Source organism: Solenopsis invicta, chromosome 1 (assembly GCF_016802725.1).
Source record: "Solenopsis invicta isolate M01_SB chromosome 1, UNIL_Sinv_3.0, whole genome shotgun sequence".
Classification (NCBI taxonomy): domain Eukaryota; kingdom Metazoa; phylum Arthropoda; class Insecta; order Hymenoptera; family Formicidae; genus Solenopsis; species Solenopsis invicta.
Window position 1 is genome coordinate 22,077,518 of NC_052664.1, and position 12,468 is coordinate 22,089,985.

Genomic DNA, 12,468 nt, shown 5'->3' on the forward strand with positions numbered 1-12,468 from the left:
CGATAATTTTCTCGGTTATCAAGTTATTTTGTCGAGTTTTCCAGTAGCAGAATGAATACTAGCGCCCCCAATCCTTTAATGTCAATAATAAATAAATTGTTGATAGAGCGACAGAGAAAGTCGTTTTAGTTTATATGTCTTCATCTTGTACTACTACAAAAGTTATGATCGATATTTAAACTCATTATAATGTACATTTTGTTATAGTAGAATAATAAAAGGAAGATTCATTTTTTGTCAAGATATATTTTATGGCAATTTTTAAAATTATTTTATTAAAATAACTGTTACCTTCAAAATTAATTAATTAATTAGTAATTAATTGCTATCAATTTCAATCAACTAATTTGACTAGATATATTACAAAATATCAATATTGTAAAATTATTGATGTAGTATAAACAAAATGTGTAAATTATACGTTGTTTTGAACGTAACTAAATTGAGATGATACTACAAATCCGCTACTAAAAATTGTTGTATTTTCTATGGAATGGGATGTAATTTTGAAAAAGATGAAACTTTTTAACGTTTTAAAAACAAAATAGGTAAAAAGCTTTACTGATTGAAGAGTAAGCATAGAGACACGTAACATACACATATATACCTACAATCTGAACTCTTATGACTTTTGTTCACATTCAAACACATAATTTAATACAAGAATCTATATCCTAATAACGTTTTTGATATAATTACTTTTTTTATATTTTTATTTATTTGTCATGATAAACCGAAGCTGTCACGTGTGAATGCAACTTTTTTTATTTTATATTGCGTAAATAATTTAGTATTGCATCTTCGCTAAAGTTATTTTTATTAATTCAAGATTAATACATGGGATAATATTTTATTCGAAAATCGACAAGCAATAAACGCATCTATAAGTTTCATTAATTATTAGTTTTTTTTATAGAATATAGTAAAAATATGTGAAATTTTCTTCAAAATATTAGTAAAACTGAATGAGGGAAAAAAATTTACAAAAATTTAAAAAAATTTTCATAGCCGCGATAATGTATAAATGTAAACGATCAAACCAATTCAATTTATTCATTCAAATTATAAAAAAATAAAAAATATATATTTTATTAATAAACGCAAAAAATCAACATTATATTGAGATTATTGAGAAATGAATACATAAATTTATTTTACTAAATCAATTAATAATTTTATCAAATCATTAAATTCAGCAGTGTAGTTTATATGTACTTTATAAATATTCTGACATTATTAACGGTTTATTTAAAATGTTTTCCATAACTTTTATACATTCAATATTCTTTTGAATGTTCCGTGAAATCATGCGCGTACTCGACATAAATTATATGGTATATTTCAGAATATGAGAAACACGTCACGTTGTGGTTCTTCATCATGAACTTCTTAATATCGAGAATTCCATCTTAACTGATCTCGATTCTTCGTTCTATGAAATTTATAGATGAATTAAATCACATTCTGTGTAAGGCAAAATAAGCTTTATAAAATGTACAATAGGACGTAAAATGGAAAATTTCTCGTTGCGCATCGTAATAGTGTGAAAATGTTGCTATTTATGAATACGAATTCAAAGGTGAAGAAAGATTTTTAAATCGGCTAATACTTTTTGCGCATTGCATGTAAAATTTTATAAATTATGTTTTTATTCTTTTATATATAAAATATTATTTTATATATAATTATATATATATATATATATATATATATATATATATATATAAATATAAAATTATATTTTATATATATTAATATAAAATTATAATATTCTTTTTTATTGAAGATATTGCCGAAATTATATTCACATTTATTATATTAATCAGAATCTTAAAAACACTAACAATAAGTATATTTTATATATAATTTTTACTACATTCTTTTAGTATTTGCAGTTATCTGAATATAATAAATTTAAATATAATTTTTAACATACACATTTTATTAAGAAATAAGATCAAAAATATTTTAGAATGATATTTAAATTTATTACATTCAAAGAATTACGTCAGCAATATTTCAAAAAAATTTTAGCCATTTCAGTAACTTTTTGGTGATATTTCAGAAAGATTGCAGATTTCTTTTAGTAACCTCACAGCAACTTTACTGCAAGATTTCAAATGCAAGAATGGCGAACATTTCGCTATTCCAGAGCTATTTCAGGAACTTTTCAGACATATTTTGTAACTTTTATGAAATATTTCGCTTTTTAATTCAAATATTTGAGATATTTTTGAAAATTTTCGATACTGTCTTTAATGTTCATCAAGTAAGTTTTATATTTCATATAAAAATTTAAGTAACATATTTCTAGACCCTAATATTATTTCTCCAAGAATCACACAGTAAATAGTATTATGTGTAAAAAACCATAAAGTTTTATTAAATAAACAAGGTACAAAATTTTAAAAAAAAAACAAGTGTACAGCATTAAGTTGCAACAAAAAAAATGATCGAATTGATATCGAAATGATGTTGATTTGATGATTTCGATGTCGATTCGATATCGAGTTATTTCTTACGGGATGTATGTACAGCTTTTCGCCCGTTTATTTTAAATAAAACGGCTCAGAACTCACCACGTGAAGGTAGCTGTACTGCGAGTTCCACCCACCCTCTTCAACTAACTAATCATAAGAGAGAAAATACTCTATATTAAATTTAGATATATCGATTTTAAAATAAATTTAACAAAGCCATTTCTACTATCAGATCGATAGACTAATGCTTGATACCTTTGGCACTAATTTTACACACTTTCAAGTTTGCGTGTCATGGAACGCTCCCAATGTGGACATGTATTGTAGAATTGCTCGGAATAGATTTTGATCAGAATTATTCCGTTTTTCTTAGAAAACAATAGAAATCTAAGAAACGATTAAATCCCGATTGAAATTCATTTCTAACAGTTTCATGATATATACCCACGTATATTTTTAGACAGAATAAATGATTTAATAATTGGAAACGAAATATGCTGTAATAATGGCGATATTGTAAATATAGCTGAGAATTATTCAATTAAATTTATAATCGGTACCTTCGAAATTAAGAGGTTTGTACATTCAAACCTGCAAATTTCAATTTTCTTATTTCAAGAATTCTCAGTATTATCGAATTTCTTATGTGTTGTCATTTATGTATTTTAGTACATTTTGTAAATGAACAAAGAAAGCATTATGCTGAATGATATCAACTATTAGTGTTAAAGGTTTTGAGAGGTTTAAATATTTAGAGGTTTGAATTATATGGAAAATATGCTTCGAGCTGTTGATAATGTACGTTTACATTTAATAGAGAATCATATCACTATGTAACATTTTATTTAAAAAATTACTAAATAAATGATTTGAGAGACTTTGATGGTTTCAAAATATATAATCTTAATGAAATATATAATCTTAATTTTCTCTAAAATATTACTATGTTTGCATCTTGGAGAAATAATGTTAAAATGGGTCTAATCTAGTTCAGTAAATAAAAAAAATGTATTTCAGACTCTAGAAATATAGTAAATAAACTTTAATAATAAAAATTACTGAAGCACTGAAAGTTAGTTTACTTTATAAAAGAAGGTAGTAGAAATTATAAATATGAATATTTTACAAAATTTGAGTACGATGCGCGAGCTAAAAATATTTATTTTAAATCTTTTTACTCTGAATTTGTATTCATTCTAGCAACTTCTCTGAATTAATGTGCAGCGAAAATTTTTAATTTTTGGCTCCACCCTAATATACAAATTACTTAAAAGTAACGTATAAATTATACGCAGAAATAACTAAAAAATATATCATAATAACATTGAAGTTAAAAAGTGTACAATTAAAAGGTATACTAAATTAGCAATAAAGTTATAATACACAAATAATACACCAGAAAGTTTTAACGTTAGGAAATAATAAAGCAAAAGATATACACTAAAGAAGACGAATTATAATGATGTACACAAACTGAATCTGCAAGTAAAACGGAAAAAGTGTAAATACATTTCTAATAAATAAAAAGTTTCAAAAACGTATAATTAAAATAAAGTTGAAAGATAAAAATATAACATTTAAAATTGAACGCAGTATATTGAGAAACAACAGACTTAAATGTAATGAAAGAGAAAGAGGAACGAATATCGACGAGTAAAAAGTTGAAGCGTCTTATTGCATAGGAAAACGCAGCCTGAAACCTGGTTGAGCAAGAAAAAGGAAAGTAAGGATTGGAATCGTGTGTTGGTAGATAAGTTGGAATGAAATTCATGATTAAAGTGAAGACAATTACGTAGATAAGGGTTTAGACAGACGGGCGACTTCGTCGAGGCGGAAACGCAAAGTCAGTACTTTTACATTGCGACAGAATTGTCTCGTGTGAACGAGTCGGCAGTTGCATGTACGCCGCGACAGAACTGCCTCGTGCAAATAAATGAGCAATTGTTTCCGTTGCGACAAAGTCTCCCTAAGACGCGTTAGACTGTAAAACATTATAAACTAAACGCAGAATAAATCTTTGATGAATATTTAGTCAGCCGAAAGTCTAAAAAAGTGGAGTTATATGATCAATCCTTTTAATACTATAGGCAAAGCGTAAACACGAGCTTTGAATACGCTATGGACGATGAGTAGGCGTTTAAAGCTGATATATAGACAGTGTCAATGTAATCAAATAAGGAAAGGATGAGAAACTGAGAAATCTGAAGAACAGAAAGAATATGACGAAGAGTATGCAATTTACAAAAAAGAAGGCGTATACAGTTTTACATTTGATGTGATGCTTAAATGATCAAGGAGGGTCAACGTGTGAGAGTTCTGATAAAATGGGAAGAAACAATAGGAAGTTTAGGTGAATGTAAGAGCTAGAATACGGGACAAAAAGGGATTTAAACGCAGGCCATTAGAAATCGATCGTTCAGATATAATTTGAAGGTTAATGTCGGGTTGTTATTAAAGTAAGGCGATGTGGAAAGTATATTTACTTAATTCTGACTACCTAACTTACGATCAAATTTTATTATCACTCACACGCACATACTCGTACACAACATCGTTTTAAAAAAATATTAATAAATAATCACAAATAGAAATATTTTTTCCACGTATGTATTCATAGATTCAAATCAATATTCAGGCGGATGTTGATCCCAACTCTTTCGGTAACCTCGATTTTTTAGATATTTATCAAAGTGAGAAAGTCATTTATCACAAACTTTTATGCTCGGCGATCCAGTGATTAACGTTTGTTTGTTGAACAAAGAACTGAAGTTTATCATCATTGTCATGCAGAAACACTTTGGCCAGACGATCGTTGTAATTAAAATTGAAAGCAATGTTTTCTCATTCGGAGATCTTCGTCGTATTGATATTTGAGAAATATTATAATATATAAACATTATAATGAATAACAGTCAGGTACAACGATTGTTACATTCAGAGAAATTATTAACAGGCTCATTTGGGTATCGTCATTCTAATGTCTAATTACAAGATCCGGCAAGTGAATAAGCTTGAAAGGCCAGCTCTCTCAGCTTATCGTTCTCACGATGAAGAGTTTTCTTCGCTCTGAAATTGCAACGGTTTTGTGCTCTAAACCTGCGTCGACAGGATTAATTGCGCACCATTCTTTGTTGCATCCCTTTGCACCGGATTGGGTTCACTACTGATTGTGATGTTTGATCGCGATGTCATTGTCACCGTAGTGGTGGATGTCTTGCTGATAAGCAGCCCTCTCTCCTCGTCTTCAAAGTCCATTCTAGACTGCTCAGAGGCGATCATCCGATTAGAATGCGGTCTATCAGCGTTAACTTTCTTCCGTGGAAATACACTGTTCTCAATGTTCGCCGCGTTTGTGTCCCTGCCAACCGCACAATTGCACGCCTTCATAAAACTCTTTTTGAAATTATCACTCAAAAAGGCATATAAAATTGGGTTCATAGCACTATTGCTGTAACTAAGGAAACCGGCTAGGAGGAAGATTGTGATACTGATTTTAGACTGACACTGTTTCGGCGGGGTGTGTACCAAGGCCAATTGAGTAACCCAATAAGGCAACCAACAAAATACATATACAGCAATCACTGTTAAAACTAACCTAGTGACTTTTCGATGCGACCGTTTTTTGTCATTTGATTTGTTCTTCGGCCCGACTGTTCGCAACTTTTTGATCACCAGGCAGTAGAAGATCACTATAAATAGCAGAGGAACAGCGAAGCTGAGGATAAACGTATAGAAGATGAAAGCTATGTGGCCGCCGTGATTATTAGGCCAATAAATGTTGCAGCTGATGACACCTTCCGAAAATTCCATGGCGTCCGTATAAAGAAATACCGGTATCATTAGGAGAATGCTAGTTGTCCAGGCGGTGAGCGACACTATCTTGGAGATTAAAGGTGTGCGCATCTTCGGGGATGTAATCGGGTGGCACACGGCGACGTAACGATCGCCGCTCATAATAAGCAGGAAGATACTGCTGGTGAACTGATTGATACTTGTCGTAATCATATATGCTTTGCACATGATCCTACCGAAGATCCAGCTACGCAAACTAATAGTTGTCACTAAGAAAGGTATACCGAGTAAAAAGCACTCGTCCGCGATCGCCAAATTCACAATGTACATATTCGTAACAGTTTGCATATTCGAGAAGCGCAGAACAACATAAATAACTAAGGAATTTCCGAGAATTCCAATGACGAAGACGATGGAGTAAAGAATTTGATGGATGACGTCGACAATCGGCAACTTGGTATCGCAATTCATGAACGTGTCGTTGTACATTAGGCTGTAATTGGTGAAGTTATACATTTCATCCATTATAGAAATCGCTGTTACAAGTCTTGAATAATTTTCTCGATATCACAGGAATTTTATTAATCCAATTAACCGCAACATTAATTGGTTACTCGTAGTCTACTAAGACGGGATTGTAGGCACCTTCTTAGTATCTTGGTGAATAATGATGTAGATGTAACGAAAGTTTGTTCCGCTACGAGGAGGTAACATACGTGTTATTCGGCCGGTTCAAAGTCATTAACTTGGTGAATGCCAATTTTTCACTGCTGAGGCGTTTGTCGGCTTTAAAGGTAGAATCTGAAACATACAACAAAAAAAGAGAAAAATTAGTAAAATTGCACAGAAAAAAAACATTCTTGTTTTAATAATATCTTTATGAAAACAATTTTATCTTTTTATTGAAAATATCTTTCAATTGCACAAATATCTAGTACATAATGAAAATTTCTTTGTATATATAATCGCAATAATATCTGTAATGTAAATAAGAATTGTTACTTTCAGTTAATCGAAAGCAAATTAAATATTTTTTTAGTTAAATTATATATTTATATTGAAAAATATATACTAATTATATTATTAAAATATATATTTATATCGAAAAAATTGAAAAAAATTTTAAGTAAAAATAAACTAAAAAGATCTGAGAAATAAAAATAAATTTTTAAGCCGAATTGCACAGAAAGTTACGTACGTTGTCATCTGGGGATTGACCCACAGACTAAAAGACTAAAATATTCGAGTGTTATCGACGCTATTTGGCTAAAGTCAAGACTAAGGTGTAAAAGAAAGATACTCGGAGCAGAGTTGAGTTACAAACAAAAGTGAGACGGAAAAACATTCATTTATTCGCTCGACTAGGTCAATTCGACCCTCACGCGCCCGTTTAAGGGTTAAAAAACACATATTTCTTGCTTCCTATAATGATGATTTATAGACGATATCCATTCTAGATGAGTTAGCACGCAAATCTTTCCACGCCGCTGTTTACGCGTCCGAGTCTATTGCGCAACGATATTCCGCGACACGATTCCGTATACAGGATTACTTTGCGTGGAACTGCAACGCAACGGAATCGATTTATCCCTGGCCTATACAGTCATGTCGAGAGAAAGAGAAGAGCATCAGCTTTACCATTTTGCCCCCTCCATCGACGACTGGAATACGATCGATTTAAAATTCCTTATCAAACGGAAGCCGCAAAATGAAGACTTGCGGCCAACTATAGCAGGGGAATTTATGCGCGACAGCTTTGAAAATCTCGAAAATGCAGGCAGAATCTCTTAAAAAACAATTTGCTGTGGTTTGGGCACCCGGCTCGAATACTTCCGATAATACAAGACATTTCTCATGCGTAATAGGAATGTCAATCGGTTCTCCCATAGTTAAACTACAAGCAACGTATAAAAAGAAACGATCAAAAAAGATGAGAAAAATAATTTCTCTCTCTCTCTCTCTCTCTCTCTTTCTCTCTCTCTTTTTGTTTTTTGCTTTCCAAACTCGCGTTCCAAAAAAAGAAACACGCAATGCAACTCGCCAGAGATTAAAAGAACTTATTGAAAGGATGTTTGCAGTTACAAACATGCGCTTGCAATTTTGACCTACATTTTCAATTTCGTGACTTTTCAAATACATCTCTACCAGAATAAACACATGTAAATACATTTTGTTTAAGATCGTTTATTAACTATAACATAACATTTATCTTATATATATAATAATAATAATAATAATTATTATTATTATTATTATATATATATATAAGATAAATGTTCGAGAAAATTTCTTTATAATAATAATAATAATAATAATAATAATTATTATTATTATTATTATAAAGAAATTTTCTCGAAAGTGTATTTAAGCATCGAAACTTAACTTGGCAATTATACAAGAAATGATGCACGGAATTAAACGTTAATTCTGATCGTTTCTTTGCAGGAGACTTTTTTGGTAAAGTGAAGAATACTAACAGTATACTAACGCGGAGTGTCGCTAAAAGATCGCATTCTTAACTTCTATATTTACAGAGCGAAAAATAAGTCCGCACGCAGTCTTGTCATATTCCCAAAGGAAAAGAACCGGAAACCAGACTTACAGGCTCACAGATTAAACGGACGCGATCATAATGCTGCAGCACTTTCTGTCAGTGAGAAAACGTTAAAGAAAACAAAAAGCGTAATAATTGGTTTAAACTAAAGTAAAAATCAAATAAAATTATCACTTGTAAATCGCATCAACACGGAATCAAATAACGTCTTAATTAAAATTTACTTATGATTATACTTATTACGGTGTTGATAGTGTTGTATCGACAGAATTTTTCTATGTCTATTTATAAACAATAATAATAGTAATTATGTTCACTTTTGATTTCTACTAATTTAAAAAAAAACCTTAGACATCCGATATTAAAAGCACTTTTCTTACATAATTTATGAGGAGAGAGAGACGATGTGCTTGTTTATATAAGAACGCAGATATAGTTTAAAAATCAATTAATGTCTTTTTAATTGAATAAAAATATTCACGACATTACGCTATTAGAATTTTGCGATTTATTTATTCGATTACGTAACAGAGCTGTGAGATTTTATCTCTTTCCGATACAACACAAAAATCTAGAGAAAAAGAGAGAACAAGTGTTGCCTCTTTTATTGCTTTTTCTTCAAAATAGTTTAATAGATACAATTGATATAAGATTTTGAATAAATCCAAACACAATTTTAATTCGCTTCTTCATGAATATTACATTTAATCGATTAAATTGTTCAGACATTCGCTAATTGCATTTTGAATATTTCAGTAGATGCTTGAACATACTGAAATATATATTATTGCCTTATGACCTTTATCATAACGAGAATCTCTCGTAGAATCTTTACGCGTTCTTCTGCCGCTGAGTATCCAACAAAAGTGCTACTTAAGAAAGCTATCCCCCTAAGAGCGGCGTAAAATGCCAACGGCGAAGATGCGTGAGGAGATGATGGTGGAGCATATGATGAGGGCGCTTCGACGTCGCGACGCATCACGTCGCCGCGTCGTTTTGCGTTACGAAAAAAGCGGGTCTTAAGATTGCCGGAAAACAACGGGGCAGAGAATAAAATTACGAAAGAAAAAAAAAACTATGGGGAGTGATCGTTCCGACCCGAGATGGAAATATGATCATAAAGTTGCTAATCCAAGAGACGAATCCCTAATGTCTCCTGCGATGGTACAACGGAAAAGCAGCGACCCCGTCAAAAAGCATCAGATGTAACTGATAACCGAGAAGTTATTACTTGACTGAGCGTGCACGTGAGAACAATAATAAAACGGAGACGATACTTCGGTTCACTCTACCCGACTACGCATTTGTTTGTGCCCGTGCCTGTCACGGTATGTATCGTCCTCTTTGTTACGAGCATATCGATGCATACACACGTGCGCCGGGGAATATGGTAGATCGCATCCGAGCTATTCTTCGTAGGTAATTGATTTACGAATGCACAACAGCTCGTGCGTATATTCCTAAAGAAAAATACAATAAAATAAAGCGGCGACACGATGACAATGGAAACGACGCGCGCGTGTATTTAATTAACGATCTCAAGTATTAATCGCGTGCTACGTGCAAAAGCGCAATGAATAAGTGTGATGCATATTTCTATGCATAAATTGAATCTGATTATAAAAATTTATATGACAATATAAAAAAATAAATTGTTTAATTATAAAATTTGTATCACGTAATACATTTCCAGTGTGTTTAATGAAATGAACTAAAAATCTGTTACAATTATGAAGGTAAAGGGAACTGCTGACTGAAGGAAAGTGATCCATGTAAAATTATTTCACTTGCAGACTTTTTCACATTTATTTATGGACTTCAACTGGAATATTTTCTTTAATTAAATTAGGTTCTACTAAACTCCAGTTATTATTATTATTATTTTTTTTTTTTTAATGAGTACCTGTGTCTAAATATCGTGAATTATTTCATTTCTGCGAGCATATATAATTATTATGGCGTATATTCAGCAATGTATCTTATTGTCAATTCATATGTGTATGATATAAATAATTTTATACGATAGAGACGACACTCATCCAAAATAGAGAAATAATATTACTGTCATTCTATCGTTAATATAACTTGGTTATCTGATCTGTTTGCCGAATCGATAAACATCTACGGCTGTCGAATAAAGCAGTGACAATTATTGGATCGCATAAAATGTTTTATGAATACAATTAACGGTTTAATAATATTAATCAATATGGGGATGATGAAATATATATATGTCCGCTTATAATATCGTGACGAATATTTCCATGCATAAATTGATTTTGATCATAAAAATTTGTATGACAATATAATATAAATAAATTTATAAAATATCTATCACATTGTAATCCCCAGTATTCTTTGTGTACAAAACATACGTATGAAAGCATAAAAACTTGTAACTTTTTCAAAATGTAAATGACGCATAATGCAAATAACTATAATATCAAATAATGGACTGCATGGATTATAATTTATCACATGTGGAATTCATTTGGTATAATAGCATGATTAAATTTATTGTTATAATTATATTACCCCTTTTCTGTCAGTCATTTGAGTTCAACACGGATTTAATGCAGAAATTTTAGTGTGTTATAAAATTTTGCAACAGATTTGATGTTTTTCCATTCAACACATATATCAGATTTATATATGTAAAAGTAAATTTTTTACGCATTTTATTTATATACTTTTTTTTCTTGTGTAATTTCTTTTCTTTTTTTTAATAACTATAAAAAAGTTTTATTTGAACGACGAGCAAAATACTACGTTATCTACAATACGACGTGTTTGATTTAGATCAATATTTTCCAATATTTTTTCAGTATTGGAAAAAATCTACGACATATATGTTTTTCCAATCCGAGGAAATATCACAGTTAGTAGGTAAACTGTTGATATCTATACGCGTGTTACTTATGCTATTAAATACTTATTGTGTAACAAAACCATTTTCCATTATTTAATCTCACTTACTTCTCCAGAATAATCATGATGGAAATTAAAATTTGCATTATCCTTGAGATTTTATCTTTTAATTTAAAACCGTATCTTGAAATTGAATATTCTCAAGTGGGAATAGAATACATTAAACCAGTATTGAATCCTGGCAAGATACCAATTTCGTATCGAAAAACGGATTTCACATTTCAGTACTGGCACTGTACTGGCTCAGCATAAAAATAACAATGTTATGGTACTCCAATCTGTGGATAGTATTAAATAGTATTACTTGTCTAATATATGGCCGGTAGATTTTTAGTACCATGTCCGTACTGAAATTGACAAAAGAAATATGTTGAGTTAGTACTAAACTAGTATTTTGTAAGCAATTTTATTAACAAACACGTCATAAATATTTTACATAAATATGGTATAAAGTTTTGTTTTTTAAATATTGACCTAATTTTTATTTATAATGATGAGTAATTTTTAATAATAAACTTGACAGTAATTTTTTCGCAAAAAATGAAGAACAGCCTCGTAAAATATAAAACGATTATAGATGAAAATAAAATGAGCCTAACTGAATTGTCGTGTCATACTGTGTTCTATTTCCCTTAAGGCTGCTCTTATTGATAACCGTATCCCTTTCAACAATCTTAACTTTACTTCGATATAGTCAGCGAATTTTTTACTAAC

The 12,468-nt window shown here is 30.7% G+C and overlaps 1 protein-coding gene across 1 annotated transcript in view; it reads right to left on the reverse strand.

Moving 5' to 3' along the window:
- Nucleotides 1–3,577: 3,577 nt before the first annotated feature.
- The window catches only part of LOC105203747 (somatostatin receptor type 2), a 58,688-nt gene continuing 49,797 nt past the window's right edge, over nucleotides 3,578–12,468 (reverse strand). The window contains exon 3 of the mRNA XM_026131354.2: nucleotides 3,578–7,073. Within this exon, the coding sequence (XP_025987139.1) occupies nucleotides 5,571–6,797 (1,227 nt within the window). The 5' untranslated portion in view covers nucleotides 6,798–7,073 and the 3' untranslated portion in view covers nucleotides 3,578–5,570. The remainder of the gene's footprint in view (nucleotides 7,074–12,468) is intronic.